The sequence below is a fragment of the Haematobia irritans genome, chromosome 1, assembly GCF_050003625.1.
Source record: "Haematobia irritans isolate KBUSLIRL chromosome 1, ASM5000362v1, whole genome shotgun sequence".
Taxonomy (NCBI): Eukaryota; Metazoa; Arthropoda; class Insecta; order Diptera; family Muscidae; genus Haematobia; species Haematobia irritans.
Genome location: NC_134397.1, coordinates 181,979,942 through 181,997,745, shown reverse-complemented (window position 1 = coordinate 181,997,745; position 17,804 = coordinate 181,979,942). Strand labels below are relative to the sequence as shown.

The window sequence follows — 17,804 nt, the reverse complement described above, 5'->3', positions numbered from 1 at the left end:
CTGGCATCCAAACAATATCATACACTGAAAAAAATATTGACCTAATATGAAACATTTGAACCCTAAATCTTAGGATACGTAAGTTACACCATATTTAGGATTGTTTACAATAAATAAATTTTAATCAAAAGAAAGTTCATAATCTATGATTTACATTTGGGACACGACTCGTTGAAATTTGCGTGCCTCCGTTAAAGTCATATGCCTTTTAAGTAAGGTGAAGTAAAGAGTAAGGTGAAGTAAATTAAAAAAAAAAAACATTTTTGATTAGAAATAGTTTTAAACTAACTGAAATATCAAATCTTTTGATTAATTGAATTGATAATTTTGCAACTTTGGTTTAAAGTTTTTTTTTGTTTGAAATTAAGAAAAAAATTTTGACTTTTTAAAAAGATTACGTAAATTTGATAAATGAGGTCTATATCCTAATATTAAATTCATGGAGCCTACATTTAAAGCCGGATAGTTCCCTAAAAAATTAGAAAAGCAGCATCTTTGCCTTGCGATCAATAAAAAATTCCTTAAAGGAAAGTCAAAATCTATAAATTCAATTCTTCATTTGCCATCGAGGTCCTTTAAATACGTGTTAACAACAACTTAAATTTCCACATTCAAACTCGACTGCACGTAGAAAATATGCTATGTTGCAAGTAAAAAACGTCTTTAAAATGAAGTATTGAAAAACATCTCCTATTTCTGAATGCTGTTTTACATTGTTCTCAAGTTACAAATTTAACTTAAACTTAAAGGCGGTTTCATTGATTTTAAAGAATTTTTCAGAATTATTAAAGCCAAGTTGACCTTAGTCACACAAAATTTTCTTGCATGTTAAGGTACCAAGTTTTAAGTCAAATCACTTAACTATAAGGACAAAACAACTTCATTGAAAAATTGATCGACTTCTGGACAAGGAAAAAAACTTTATATGCATCTGAGAAATGCCTCTTCTATGCTAATCAAAATTGGCTTCCGTATTTTAGGGACATGAAGTATGTGGCCTCACGACAATATTTCTTTCAGTGTAGGAATTTTAATCGGAATGCATAAGTCGACTTTTCCTATTTTTAAAAATTTGGAAAAGTATAATCATTGAAATTTTGGACAGCGCGAAGAATCGTAAGAAGTCAAAACCACGAGAAATATAAACTTCATCTGGGTAAGAATGGTAATAAAAAATTTAAAAGTTGGTAGAATTCTACCAACAATGGTAGATTTTTTACTGTTTAGTAAATTGGTAGAATTTTTAATGTTTTGGTAGATTTTGAGGAACATTCCTCTCGTCTGTTTGCTTGCCGCCCTGTCAAACCTACTCGACTTACCATGGTAAGCCGAGTAGGTTTGATGCATCCGATTTCTTTAGACAAATTCCAAATACATGATATTTGTTTTTAAATTGTTTGCAGGCAATTTGTTAGAGCATTCAAGCGCAAAACGTAATAATTGTATTACAGTGAAACCTCTTAAACGTGGACACTCTGAAAACCGGACAACCCTCAAAAGTAGACTCTGCGTCGTGAGATGATTACTACATAAACACATTAAAATTAACCTCTTGTAACTGGACACCTCCCAAATGTGGACAAAATTTAGGCCACCCACCGTCACTTCTGAGAGCTTTCACTGATTATTGTTAAATTTATGTATTACAAACAAAATTAAAAATGTTTCTATAGCAATAAAATTTTGCCAAATTTTTCTATAGAAATAAAATTTTGACAAAATTTTCTATTAGAAATAAAATTTTGACAAAATTTTCTATAGAAATATAGTTTTGACAAAATTTTCTATAGAAATAAAATTTTGACAAAATGTTCTATGGAAATAAAATGTTGACAAAATTTTCTACAGAAATAAAATTTTGACAAAATTTTTTATAGAAATAAAATTTTGACAAAATTTTCTACAGAAATCAAATGTTGACAAAAATTTCTATAGAAATAAAATTTTGACAAAATTTGCTACAGAAATAAAATATTGACAAAATTTTCTATAGAAATAAAATTTTGACAAAATTTTCTATAGAAATAAAATGTTGACAAAATTTCCTATAGAAAAAAAATGTTGACAAAATTTTCTATAGAAATAAAATGTTGAAAAAATTTTCTATAGAAATAAAATTTTGACAAAATTTTCTATATAAATAAATTTTTGAATAAATTTTCTATATAAATGAATTTTTGACAAAATTTTCTATAGAAATAAAATTTTGACAAAATTCTCTATAGAAATAAAATTTTGACAAAATTTTCTATAGAAATAAAATTTTGACAAAATTCTCTATAGAAATAAAATTTTGACAAAATTTTCTATAGAAATAAAATTTTGACAAAATTTTCTATAGAAATAAAATTTTGACAAAATTCTCTATAGAAATAAAATTTTGACAAAATTTTCTATAGAAATAAAATTTTGACAAAATTTTCTATATAAATGAATTTTTGACAAAATTTTCTATAGAAATAAAATTTTGACAAAATTCTCTATAGAAATAAAATTTTGACAAAATTTTCTATAGAAATAAAATTTTGACAAAATTTTCTATAGGCTCTACATTTTTTCACACAATCAAACAACAACCCAGTATTCTAAATTGACCAAACGTTCTACTTATGGCCACTTCTGTCAATAAAAACTCTAAAAGCTAGATTTTTACAGGAGATTTTTTATTTTCGTTTAATAGCCAAGGAAGTTCGAACATAGAAATTTTAATGGATCTTTTTTAAAGATCTGTTTTATCATAAATGTAGTTATTATTAATTAATGTATAAACATATTTAAATTATAAGTGTAATACCAAAGCAAATTCATAGGGCATTGTTTCTCTCTAAAGACTACATAAATTAATCCTTATAAGTTTTGTTTTTATATAAAGTTGTTTGATGAATTTTCGCATCAAAACGAACAACTTAACTAATCGATGGAAATTGGAAATACACTTGCATAAAAAAACCAAATCAATTAACTTAAAATCAAAATTTTAAAGGTTAAGACTTAGAGCATGATGACAATTACTATCCAACCTAGGATAAGAGAGAGAGGAAAAAACAAAAAAAAATCGAAAAAAATTTAACCAAATTAAAAAGGAAAACTATACAAATACACGCTATTGCTTAATGCATTCTTGTAAGATCTTCGACGATTTTTATGACATCATCAACATCAGCTTCCTTTTTCTCACCATTCATAGTAATCTAGAGAAGAAATAAACAATAAATCGTTGTTATGAATTAATCAAACAAGAGAAATCCTAAACTCACCTCCAAGCCTTGAACACATTCCTTCATTTTGTCCCTACTCAAATCTAGGAAACTTTCAATAAGGTCACCATCTATAAAACCTTCACATGGCTCGGTTTTTTGTGTCGTCTGAAAACTTCGATAATACGAATGATCTATTTTGCCCACAGATTTAATAACATTTGTTAAACGATCCTCCAGGCTATGTAGAAATTCATAAAAGTCCTGTGGTATTTGTGTAACAATACCAATGGCACCCATTACAGTACCATATAGCACACAACCTTGATTTGGTGTGGTGCGTTCACCAACATTTTGCATTACCAAAGAATCATGGCGAAAAACATTAACATAATCGCCCAGATGGAAGCGAGCTACTTCGGGAAGTTCAGATCGCAATTCATCTGTGGTGGCAGCACTGGAAATTTAAAAAAAGAAAATATTCTGTTATTGGATTAATTAATTTTATTTTTCCTTTGTGTGTAACTTACCTATCCTTTTGACATACAAAAAGATTGCCATTATCTTCGGAACCCAAGAAGGTATCGTCATCCAAAATTTCAATGGCTCTCATAAATTTGGGATCACTGTCACGGGCTATATCAATGAAAATACCTTCCATTTGTTTGTGCTGAAGCAATGTCATTGAACGCATTAAATCTCCAATTAATATAAAGTCACCTAAAAGTAAAATGGAAAGAAATTTCCGGGAAAGTGAAACAAGAAGGCATTCAATAAACCAACAAAAAAGCATCTGCAAAAAATAGAGAAATTTTTCTTTTTGGATCCGGAATTGGTGCCAAATGGCGCAAAAGCGATGAATTTGACATGGGCTGTTATAGGACGTATGTCCACCTTTTCAACAGCTGTTGCACAGAATTTGCATCACTTCTTTAGGTGTGATCCGAATTTAGTGTTTTGGATTTCAGTCAAAAAAATTTTGTGATATTTTGCCAAATAAATATTTTTTCATGATTTTTAAAGCATACAATTTTCAATTTTTCTAGAATAAATTTAACATTTTTTTTATAAATTTTGTACCATTTTAAACATTCTTACTGCTTTTAACTTATTGGATACAAAAAAAATTAAAAACAAATACATACTGTAGTAAGTTCGACCGGGCCGAATCTTCAATACCCACCACCATGAATCAAATATAATAGATTCCTTTGAAAACTCTTCGCGCCGTTGCGGGTTACTTGATAATATATAGAATTTCACGAGATTTGATGACAGACATTCTCCCAAGCAGATCAGTTCAACTAGTACGCTTCCCGTAGATAAATTTTAAGGTTCTACCTTTGAAGACTAGATCAGATTCTGGATTTATAAGAAACAATTTTGTTTGAGTTTTAGAGAAATCATAAACATATTGTGCAAATGATGAAATAAAGCCTTGATTTGAAATATTAAATCCGTAGATTTTTACCGCCATTATTTAAACGATTACGAGGAGCAAAATCAGGAAATTTTACTTCCAGTTTCAAGCAATTTTTATGATCAGTGGCCTGATATACCCTCAAGAAGTGAAATCGGTCTATATCGATGCCTTACATAATGGACCGGTAATAAAAATGCAATACAGATTTTTGATGGTCTAAAATACCAGTATATTTACATTTTCGGGCAAATCGGGTAAAAACTACGGTTTCTAGAAGCCCAAGGAGTTAAATCGGGAAATCGGTCTATATGGGGGCTAATGGCTCGAACACACCATATTTGGCTAACATATTTGTGGTCCTAAAACACCTAGGTTTCCAATTTCAGGCAAAGTGGATAAAAACTACAGATTCTAGCAGCCCAAGAAATAAATTTGGGAGGTAGATCTATATGGGGGCTATACCAAAACATGGACCAATTCTCACCATTTTCGACACACCTCTTAAAGGTCATGAAATACCTCTAGAATTCAAATTTCAGACAAATTGTGTAAAAACTACGAATTCTACAAGCCCAAGAAGTAAAATCGGGAGATCAGTCTATATGGGGGCTATAGCAAAACATGGACCGATACATGCCATTTTCGGCACATCTTTTTCTGGTCATAAAATACCTCTAGATTTCAAATTTCAGGTAATTCGGATAGTAAATACAGTTTCTAAAAGCCCAATAAATAAAATCTGGAGATCGGTCTATATGGGGGCTATACCAAAACATAGACCGATACTTACCATTTTCGACACATCTCTTTATGGTCCCAAAATACCTCTAGATTTCCAATTTCAGGCAAACCGAATTGTAAATATAGTTTCTAGACGAACAATAAAAATCGGGAGATCGATCTATATGGGGGCTATACCAAAACATGGACCGATACCCCCATTTTCGACACACCAATTTGTGGTGTTAGGTTATGTGGCAGCGCGATTTATCAGGCTCACTTAGACTATTCAGTCCATTGTGATAGCACAGTGGTGAACTTCTCTCTTATCACTGAGGGCTGCCCGATTCCATGTTAAGCTCAATGACAAGGGACCTCCTTTTTATAACCGAGTCCGAACGGCGTTCCACATTCCAGTGAAACCACTTAGAGAAGCTTTGAAACCCTGAGAAATGTCACCAGCATTACTGAGGTGGGATAATCCACCGCTGAAAAACTTTTTGGTGTTCGGTCGTAGCAGGAATCGAACCCACGACCTTGTGTATGCAAGGCGGGCATGCTAACCATTGCACTACGGTGGCTCCGGTGGTGTTAAAATACCTCTAGATTTTCAAGTTCTGGAAAATCGGATAGAAAATACACTTTCTAGACGCCCAAGAAGCAAAGTCGGGAAATAGGTCCATATGGGGGCTATACCAAAGCATGGACCGATAGGCACGATTTTCGGCACACTTTTTGATGGTCCTAAAATACCTCTAGATTTCCAATTTCATGCAAATTGGATAAAAAAACTACGGTCTTTATAAGCCCATGACCCCAAATCGGGAGGTCGGTTTATATGTGGACTATATCAAAACTTGGACCGATATAGCTCATCTTCGAACTTGACCTGCCTGCAAACAAAAAACGAATCTGTGCCAAATTTCAGGACGATAGCACCATTGTTGAAGGCTGTAGAGTGATTACAACAGACAGGCAGAAGGACATGCTTATATCGTCTTAGAATTTCTCTCTATGATCAAGAATACATATACTTTATAGTCGGAAATCAATATTTCGATGTGTTACAAACGGAATGACAAACTTATTATACCCCCGTCACCATTCTATGGTGGTGGGTATAATTACCCATTAAAAACATTCATAAGTTTTGGAAGTGCTTTTTAAGTTGTGTCTTTAGAAAATTTCCAATTTTTTTTTTTTGCTTGGAAAGAAAAAAGGAAATTGAGTACGTAGGCAGGTTTGCATATTTAGAAAATCGAGGACATCTAACTTTTTGCATTTGCTAGATCGAACATATATCCACATCAAAGGCCCAACTTGACGAAGAAGGAAATACTCTTTCTCATACCTCCCTTCTGAACAATGAAAACAATTCATTTGTTTTTACAAATTCGTAAATCACAACACCGGGCATATCTTCGAAATTTCTTTAGAGTTGTCTCTACAAAAACAAAAAAAAAACACAATCTTACCTTTGGCTTTTAAACATAACACTGTAATATTTTTTTGTATATTACACTCCATACGTAATTCCTTTTCATTGGTCCATTCATATAAACGCACAAAACTATTGATGCCAGCTAAAACTTTTCCATTGAATTCCACCATTGAATAACAACCGCCATCTATTTTAGTTTCGGCAACTTGAGTCAATTTGCCATCATGATAATGGAATATTATAATTCGTCCCACACTGGGTTCTGGTTCATCGGCATAAAGTAATGCAGTCGAAACGACATAATACGAATTAGGATCATCTCCCAATTGAGCTGACATTATGGACATAATCGATTCCGAGGGCATGAATTGATGGGCATGCAATACCTCAAAGGTATTTTGATCGATAATCAAGAGATTGCTAATATCCAATTCCTGACCAATTTCGGCATTTGTTGTTGATGTACCACCCGCTCCAGGTTTTGGTACTATATTCGAAGCATAGGTAATATTTTGAGCCTGTGTTGAGGCACTGGCTCTGGTGGGTTTGGGACCACCTCTACCCTGGACATCGATACGCATGGTAGCAACTGCAAATGTTTGTGAACTCTCTTGATAGGCTATACGCCTTGGTCCCTCACCCAGAGGAACTGTTCGTATGTGCAATTTTTGAATTTCATCAATCGTACCTATGATTACCGAGTTTTTCGTTGCCAAAGCCAAACTATCTGGATAGGCTTGGGCATTCAAGGAGCACATGTGATTCACCTCCTTTAGATTGACATTGGAAAATACCAATTTATGATTGGATGAATAGATGACCGTGGGCCTATCTGAACAGGCAAATACATTGGTGGTTGCAAACGATTTAAATGTCCTTAGAGTTGTTGGCTGTGTTCCCAATGTTACACGCTTCTTATCGCTTAATGAACCACGATCTTCGTTCATAATAAAATAGAACATGGAACCATCGCCCAAGGCACACAACAGATAATGGATACCTTCAAATGTTGTCATTAAAATCGAACGAGGTATTATTTCTCCGCCCAGTTTTTCGGTATGACAAATATCCAAATTTGGCAGGGTCAAGACAACAGCCGATATATCTGTCCACAAACCAACGGCTAATAGATCGGATCGAGTTTTTCCCTCTCCCAGAGGTGTTATATCCAAACAGGCTACTTCATATTCCAATGTTTTTTGAGAAATTTGAACTAATTTCTCATCTTCAATTTCCAAATAGTAAACATCACGAGCTGAGGCAATGACTATTTGTTGAGCATTACAGGAAACCACACCTATACGTTTGCCACCACTTGGTTGCCATTCATAAACCAGATTCTTAGTGGTGCTCTTAATGAGGCGCACACTCAAGGGGGTCACTTGTATAATCTAGAGAAGATATTCGAATTAGATACAATTCAATGAAACAATTATTTGAAAATATTTACCTGATCATGATCGACATTGGCACAATGGAAAGTCTGTTGATCACTTAGGAAACCCGGTATATCGATCTCTTCCACCTCTTCTCCGGTTAAAGTCAATATACGTGTATGACCCACAAAGGCCAAGACCAAAGTATTTTCATAGTTACTATCATCGATGCCAACTTTCAAGGACCACATACCCTTAATGCCGGGTAAATCAATACAGGCATGTTCTTGAATACCAATGCCAATTCTGAAAACCATATTTAAATATAAAGAGAAATACAGAGACTAGTCTACATTTATCATTAAAATATGTTACCTTATAATTCGTAACGATCCATCTTGGAAAGTTCCCGAACATGTTATAATTTGTCCTTGACCTTGACGATCCAAATCCACAACAGCCAAATCCAATATGGGTGCTAAATTTGTAAAATTCTCCATTGGAATGACATAGGAGCCACTTTCATTTGGTGTAGTACTTAAGCGTACCAATTGCGAATCACCATGCTTCGATCCAATGAAAAGGAAACCATTGTCCAGATAAGTTATACATTCTGGTGTTGAAATTTCACCTAGATTGAAAAAAAAAAAATGATTTCATTTTACAATATTTTTCACACTTTACTTGTCCAATAATTATTTTTATCGGAAGAATTTAGCATAAATGACATATTGCCACTTTTCTTCGGTCAGCTTTGAGTCAAATAATGAAGAATCATTTCTTCCTTTTCTGACAGCTTGATATCGAAACCAAGCAATTGATGATCCAAATAACAACAAACACAATATGGGCAATCAAGTCAGAGTTCTGTCCCCTCACATTTTTTTTAATTTCTATATTGCTTAGGCTTTCCTTCCACTAAAAAATATCCATATACACAGAAAAAAAATCACCATCACCAAATTCTTTCCAATTAAAATTTTAATTGAATTCTAAAAAAAATACTCAATTAAAAAAATACTCAATTAATTTTTTAATTGAAACAAAAATCAATCACAAAAGTTAATTGTATCAATTAATTTTTTGATTGGCTTTGGTGATTGATACCATCATTTGTGTGATTGAAGATATTTCAATTAAAAATTAATTGGATCAATTAATTTCGTGATTGAAGACAAAGAATATTTTTTTCTGGTATAAAAACCTGTGCGGTCGGCTGTTAAACCGTAGCAGCATAAGTACAAAACCTAGGGGAGCTTTATGTGAGGGTGAATCTTAAATTTCTGTCATATGTCAAAAGCCAAGCATACTTAAGCCTTGGACTAAAGAGGAGAAGCATGTGTTCGATATTCATTCCGGTGCAAAAAAAAAACAATAGCTACGACCCAAGTTCATCTATACACACAATTTTTTTTTATTCAATCACGAAATTAATTGATCCAATTAATTTTTTTGTTGAAATGTCTTCAATCACAGAAATGATAGTACCAATTAAAAAATTAATTGAACCAATTAAAAAATTAATTGATACTATTAATTTTTGTGATTGATTTTTGTTTAAATTAAAAAATTTGTTGATTCAATTAGATTTTTAATTGAATATTTTTTAAAACTCAATTAAAATTTTAATTGGAAAATTTTTCGTGAAATTTTTTTCTGTGTAACAAACATCATGCTGATGACGTTTTGCAAAGAAACGGAAACGATTGGTTGCCGCTTTATTAATTATGCGTTTGGACAACTACCATTAGGGACACCCAAACAACGCAGAACATTGCATTGCATGTATCGATTTAATGTCATTAGAAGGAGTCCAAACTGTTGTAGTCTCCTGACAATACAGCACGAGTTAAAGTACAGTGGAATGAACCACTCAAATTACGGCAACTTCAGTAGAGAATACTCTGAGAGATTCACCAATGATCAACAACATCATACAATGTGGAACACGGCGCTAAAGCCGTATCCGATAATGGTCTCGACAAGGCACCTGAAGAACACCTTTAGCATGAGTCCAAACTGCGTCATCCTCCTGCAGTATTGCCAGTATTTTTCTGGCCCTTGTCCCCAAATTAGAACGTTTTCGCCCCCAAAAATTCCCAATTTGAATTGTGCCAAGCAGAGTAAATAGTAAAAAAACATTATTCTAAACCGGGAGCCACTATGGTGCGTACAAAAGGTCGCGGGTTCGATTCCTGCTTCGACCGAACACCAAAAAGTTTTTCAGCGGTCGATCATCCCACCTCAGTAATGCTGGTGACATTTCTGAGGTTTTCAAAGATTCTCTAAGTGGTTTCACTGTAATGTGGAACGCCGTTCGGACACGGCTACAAAAAGGAGGTCCCTTGTCATTGAGCTTAACATGGAATCGGGCAGCACTCAGTGATAAGAGAGAAGTTCACCAATGTGGTACCACAATGGACTGAATAGTCTAAATGAGCCTGATACATCTGGCTGCCACCTAACCTAACCTAACCTAAACCGGGTTTATTATACTGAACAGATTTAGAAAAATCTCCAAATTAAAAATTTCGTCCCTATTCTTGAGAAAAATCCCCAATTTGAGGAGAAATCCCCAATACTGGCAACACTGCCCTCATGACACACCATCACCTGATAAAGTACAATGGAGTAGACCACCATAATTGCGTCTAAGAGATGCTCATTAGGTTCGATTTTTAGAGAGATCTCTTATCACTCACTTAACTGACCACCGATGCTCATTATTACCGAATAAATACCGTTTTGAGGCCGACGCACACAGAAATGATTCACATGACAATTTCTCCTGTTATACGGTATCTTTTAATTTCTTGCAAAATAACCTAAATATGAGCCATTAAAAAATTTAAGTTTACATGATGACATTAAACTATTAACAAAGGTTACAAGAGCATTGGTTTGTACACCAAAAATTCCAACTACATGGACGGTTTTTTTTAACATATATCCCCTAACAATTACAGTGAAACCTCGAGATTTGGTTGCCTGAGACAATAAGTGGCTATTTTCCAAACGTTGGTGTATCTACGAATAAGTCATTACATATTAGGTGATTATATGCTTTAAAAGCACTACTTATTTTATGGCCGAAAGTATGCCTGGGGAGAAGTACTTTCCTCCTAGGACATGCGTATGTAAATGTAATCCGAAACGATGCCAATTAATAAGTGGTTATTAATTTTTAAGTAGGCTTACCTACAAGATTACCTGGTAATGAGAGTATTTGCTGGTACTGTGCACAATTCTTGGCTTTAGTCTCCACTTTTTTGCTAGTGAGGCTTTAGCAATCCTCAAAGCAATTTCGGAACATTGCTCAAATGCGCTTTAAATTTTATACCCTTTCCTCTAAGCAGTTCAAACAAATGTGTAAAGCAACATGCATCCTTATTTGCATAACCTTGGAGCGATAAGTGTAGAATAATCATTGATCTTGAAATCATGTTAATAAAAATCGTTTTATGTGCACAGAAGAAAACACCAGTAATTTTTCAATTAAAATCTCGAGATGAGAAAAATATTCAATAACAAAATTATTGCAATTTTTTCATAAAAACAAAATTTTTAATGACGTCAGTGATTGATAGTATCATGTGTGAGGGTTCACAAATATTAAAAAAAAAACACTTTAGGGTTTTTTGAAATTGACTTGGAGAACAAAAAAAGAAAAAACGAATGGGTTTGAGATATTTGTCAGAGAAAAAAAAAAAGAAAGAATTTTTAGAAAAAAAGGATTTTTAGAAAAAAAAGGATTTTTAGAAAAAAAAAGATTTTTAGAAAAAAAGGGAAGGAGAAAAAAATTTCGATCCTGAAAAAAAATTAATTTGAACAAAAAAAAAAAGAAAAGAAAAACATTAATTTAAAGACTGCCACCTGGAACTTGAATAAGCGACGTCAAAAATAAATTTATCCCAACAAACAGGATTGTGGTGAATTCGCATGAAGAAAAATTATATATATAATATTTCATGTCATGCATGAACGGCGCGCTCATTCGAGAATTATTATAGTTGGGGACAAATATGCTAAAGAGGATGTCGGTAGGATTTTGTACCATTTTCAGAAAAATGAAGCCATAATTGGTTAAGTCGCACAGTGGGCCGATGTTTTAACGCATCGAGCAAGGATGGGAGGGTATATGAGGAAGGACAAACTACACCATTAGTTCTTCCAAAATGTAGGCATTTTTTTACCCTGTGAATTTTGTTTTGTTTCATTTTTTTTTTTTGTTTTAACTGGCAATCCTTTAACAAGAGCTACCCAAAATTTTGTTAATATATGTTAACTGGCCGAAATCTATACCTTATGGCAAGAACAACCCCCCATTACCCTGAGCAAGGCCGGCATTATAGATAGCACCCGCACATAAGGTATAGTGTTTGAAAGAGAAGGGTCGTTACACATGTCCATGATTTCAATAAAAAAATTGTATATAAGACTTCATAAAAAATAAATAAAAATTAATTGCATCAATTATCTTCATGATTGAAGACAAAAAAAAAATAACTTTCTATCAGTCTCTGCGGATCTTAATTAGAAAATAAAATAAAATTATTGAACTGTAATCCGTTCGTTCTGACCGAGAAAATATCTCTATATTCTGGGAGCTATATTTCAAAATTTTAATTTTATCCTTTTTTTTTTCATAAATATCTCTGTAATTTATTACAATATTTACTCACCCAATAACTCAACTTTTATCTCGCGTACCGAAGAACATCCTTTACCATTATCGGCAGTTTCCAAAAAGAGCATAAACAATTGGCCATACATGTTTCCCAACAAATAACGTTGACCTTTACTATCCACACGGGCATAGCAATTAATTGTACTTTGCTGCAACAAAAAAAAGTCATAAATTTTGGGTGACACAAATATTTTATCGATAGAAAGGAAATATAAAAAGTTCGTCTCAATTCATTAAAAACAAAAATTAGCAGAAACTATCAATAATCTGGGAGATGACTTATTTAGAAAATTGGTAGAAAATTGGTAGAACATTGTTATTTAATAGACAACTTCTATGTCTATTAAATAACAAAAAATTCCCGTACTTCTCCCGTGTTTCCGGTACCACCCCTAATTCAGATATCATCGTCAATCTACCCTATAAATATATATTTCCCAGTTAAAATATTTCCAAAAGATCAAATAGAATGGGATAAAATTTCATCCGAAATTATCAATGGATAGCGAGGAGTGATTACTATGTGTGTATAGTTAGAAGTCAATTAAATATACTAATTTGTAATAACACTTACCTTAAAGGTAGATGGAGCAACTGCCAGATAACTATTACCATCGTGATATACAATAGACTCCCTTCCTATGACAATGGCTCCACCTATAAAGGGAAACAGTTATTATTCCTAACAAACAAAAACTATCGCTTGCTATTTTAGTATCACTTACCCAATGGTGTAGGTACTGGTATAAGCATAGTAGCTTCAGTTTCCACATTGTCCTGCCTCCAGGCAATCTTCATGAATTCTTTGTCTCTCAAATTTATTTCATGTGTTTTAACATGGCGACCATCATTATCCTTGTGTATGACAATTATAGTTGGGTTAATACATCCATAGAGAAACTCCACGTCATATACGTTCAACTCATCCATACTGGGCAAAATAGAAAAGTTTTTTGATTTATTTATTTTGTATTTTTCGTTATAAATCGGTCGAATAGTGAATGTAATATATAAAAAACTTTGTATACTACGCAACCTTCGCATCTCAATAAATTTTATTTCACCAGAACATTAATTATTTTCTTGCGAAAACGCATTTTGTAGCATTGCGGAGCAATTTTTCAAAACGCTTGTTATAAAATAATTCAATTTTCACTCTAGAATTTCCATGAATCTTTTGACATTAATTCATCCGCGTACACTAACAAATAAAAACTAAAAAAAAACACAAAGCTACAATATTCAGTTGCAATACTTTAAAGTGCCGAATTCTTACATTTTACTACAAGGGATATGTTGCAAGACTGTTTATCTGAATTATTGTTGTATATACAATTGTGCTATTTTTTTCGCTAGGACTTTTAATAAAAACTTCTGATGAAATTGAAAAACAAAAAAAAACAATGAAACTAAGGAAATGACGTTAATTGAACGAACTAACCAAGAATAATTCAAATTATATAAAAAGCACCTAAATATTGTAATATTGGAAAGCAATGACATTTGATTTAGCAAACTATGGTTTGGAGAAAGGCATGTGCAATTGGAATTGCCCCAATTGTAGTTTACAGCACGCCATTTGCAAGATTCAATTGCCCCAATTTTGTAGAATGCATATTTCTATATATTAACCATCTTACCGCAAATTTGTTGCTTTCAATTCACTGGTCTCCTTATCCAGTGGTATAATCGTAAACAATCCCATATACAAACACATACCAATAACACGTGCTTTGGGATCAATAACGGCCATAACACCACCATCGGTCGGAGGACTGTATTGGGTCGAAACATTACCATGTGCTTTAGTAACGACACTAATCTGATCACCAATCATGCGGCATTCCAGTATCATTACATTGTAGCGATGTGTTAAAATAAACAATAGATCCTTTTTACTGTCCTATAAAAACCAACATAAATTCACTATTAGGCCTTTTTGACGGTGGGATATTAATTTAAAATCTCCTACCTGTGGACGAAAGTGTTTCATTACAGTGATTTGTCCATAGACATTGACTTCCTTCAATGGACGCAACCCTTCTGGTGTGACTAAGTCTATTTCCAACTGGCTATTACGGGCTATGATCAAATTAAGATCTGTGGGTGAAGTAAAATTTCCTGAAATATGGAAAGAAAGCACAGATAATTTTATCAACAATAAAATTAAGGTGATAGTTTGTTTTAAATGCCGGAAATTATACAATTTTGCAAAGAAACTATTCTTTTCCAAAACTCACCGGTAACACAAGCAACAACAGCTGTTGGCTTTTGTGCAGTGACCACATAGTGATATTGCGACATTTTATTTTACTCTTCTATGCGAATTTGAAGACTTTTAAAACGAAAAACTATTTTCATAAGCACTCGCAATTTTTGTAAAATGCAATCTACTATTTTGGTTTCTATACACTCCCCGTGCGGTGCGCGCTACAAAAATATTTTTTGGTAGCACCAATTAGCATACGAACGTTGCCACACTGCAATATTGAATGTTTAGGGTTTCCACATCTTCCGAAAATACAAAAACTTTTTTCCATCTAGATTTGTTTTAGAAAAAGTGATTGCGAAAACGAAATCGAACATAGTATCGGCATTTATTTTAAAAGAAGAAACGTGTTGTGTTTTGACCAATTGGGCGTCCCCATATCCCTGCCAACATTTTTTTATTTGGGACATTTCCCTGCCAACATTTTGTTTATTGTGGACATTTATAAGACTAACCTCCAAGTAAAAACACTACACCCAGAAAACAAATTCGTTGCCTCAACCGAATTATTTGCCAACCGAAAGCAGGTGGTTCCATCAACTATCAATGATATCTGTCAGCACAACCAACATTTGGCAATTGTAACTGCATGGTAGTATGTTGGATCAACTTTGCATTGGTTGTCGCTATATCATATTAATTGTTTTGTTTGTTGGTGCAACCGCCCTCGATTTTCTTTATTATTATCCTAACCAAATTCCAATATTAAATAAAAGGGCAGACTATATTGCGATTTTATTAATTTATTACAATATTTACAATCATAATAAACTACGAAAATAAATACAAAAGGTGCTAACAACAAAGGCTTTTGATCTACATATACGTGAGATCAATTTACATTACAATTTACAATATTTTGTAGATAATGTTTGTTTACCAATGACAGATGGTTATTAGGTTGCAATTATGTGGTCAAACTACAGAACCTAATTCAATATATACTTGCCAGAAATTTCTTCCTTAATCCTCTAGATATAAATACAATAAAAAAAGCTCGCTTGCCGTAAAAAGTATTTGTGTTTGTTGGTGTATGAATCCTGCAATTTTTATGGAAACTGTAATATTCCTTTTTTATAAATCGGTGCGATACTTACCTGAAAGCAACTTCTTTTCTATGGGATAAACTTTATTCAATGTATTGCGGACTATTATCAAGTAAATGCTGTTCCCCGTTTTGCAAATTTTGTAGCGTCATACCATTTACCATGTCGATGTTGATATAAATATTTATTTGTTGCAACAACTACCTTACGCCCGTCCAATAAGTGAACTAAGATTCTATTAGTATACTAAACTTTTGGTTGTACCAACCATTTGTTGATTCCCATGATGTAGGTCTCTCTATGCTGGTGGTTAGCTCAACAATTTTATGCAGCATACAACCAAATTTATCGGCATTGGTTATTGTAACCAATTGAATGGTTATGGGAATTTCGTTTTGATCCTGTGAACTTTTTTATGGTCGTGTTGGATGTATAATGGGGAAAATAATCAAAACATTGTTCTTGTAACAAAAAATAAGTTACTGACATCATTTCCCCATTGTAATGATCGAATTGCAACCAACCATTTCTCTGGGTGTAGTAGACGATATCTAAATTAAAGTGACCGTTCATATTGTTCTGCTGAAAACATTGTTCTTACGCTCAAAATTGTAAATGTTATATCCTTGCCACCATTTTAAAGTTCCATTTCATCCTCATCGCTACCACAGACTCGTAAGTGACACTACAACAATCGCCAACTGTGATGGGGGAAACGTATCAAAACCTGTCAACATTTTTTGAATTTGACGGCGCTTCTGAGAATCCCCAAAACGTCGAAAACAATCGTATACGACATCCAAAACTCGTCGGAAAAGCGCCGTCCCTATTGAGAAGTTGTACCACGCCAAGTTACTACAAAAAAGTATCGCATGAGTGCAATTATTAGGCGCCTTTTTTAATAAATATAGAACGACGCCAATAAGAGTCCCTTCAAACAATCAGAAAAAGTGCATTTTAAGATAGTTGTAAAAGAATCATTATGGTCAAGTAAAACACGATTGTTTAGATGTTTAGTAATTTGATTAAACATTTATAAATTATTATAAATATAACATTTATGCAACTATCACAACACATTTAACATAACTTTTGTTTTCATTAATACTAGAATGATGTTGATTTAAATGTTGCAGCGCCAGTGTTTCTATCTGTAAAATATCTGAAAAACGATCACCAATATACCTTTTACAAATGTAAGAGAAATAACTATGTTTTCAGCACTTTATTTTCGTTTTTATTTAAATCAATTATAATAAGCTAGTTGCGCTTGGCGTATCACAGAATATAAAATGGCTCTTCTAACAATAGTGATGGCAAAATACTTTCATGTACATTTTGTACTTTTTGATACGCTTGCACACACAGTTGGCGATTGTTGTAGTGTCACTTACGAGCGCACTGCAAAAAGCAAAATCATAGTGAATTGACTTGAGATGTCTATACGTTTCTTTGTCAATGATTCTACCATAGACCAAGGAGATATAGACGTCCCATGCCCATACACAATTTTTTTCCATGTGCAGTCACCGCACTCTATTACGCAGTCAAGAGACTTATGCTACGTTCCCACTGACTCGTTTTCCTCATTCGCTTTTCCAAAACATTTCACCGTTCACACCGAGTTGAGATGTTTTAGTTTGAC

The 17,804-nt window shown here is 33.3% G+C and overlaps 1 protein-coding gene and 1 long non-coding RNA gene across 2 annotated transcripts; both read right to left on the bottom strand.

Moving 5' to 3' along the window:
- Window positions 1-2,642: 2,642 nt before the first annotated feature.
- On the bottom strand, window positions 2,643-15,315 carry pic (DNA damage-binding protein pic). Its single transcript, XM_075292256.1, has 12 exons — window positions 15,085-15,315; window positions 14,817-14,965; window positions 14,485-14,747; window positions 13,570-13,775; window positions 13,419-13,501; window positions 12,840-12,993; window positions 8,533-8,788; window positions 8,232-8,463; window positions 6,816-8,172; window positions 3,728-3,917; window positions 3,258-3,654; window positions 2,643-3,191 (listed from the first exon to the last, which is right to left on the bottom strand). Exons 1-12 carry the CDS (start codon window positions 15,146-15,148, stop codon window positions 3,111-3,113), a joined length of 3,432 nt encoding a protein of 1,143 aa, XP_075148371.1. The 5' UTR covers window positions 15,149-15,315; the 3' UTR covers window positions 2,643-3,110.
- A 525-nt stretch (window positions 15,316-15,840) lies between these two features.
- On the bottom strand, window positions 15,841-16,686 carry LOC142242940 (uncharacterized). Its single transcript, XR_012724261.1, has 2 exons — window positions 16,211-16,686; window positions 15,841-16,153 (listed from the first exon to the last, which is right to left on the bottom strand). It is a non-coding gene; the product is annotated as an uncharacterized LOC142242940 (long non-coding RNA).
- Window positions 16,687-17,804: the final 1,118 nt, after the last annotated feature.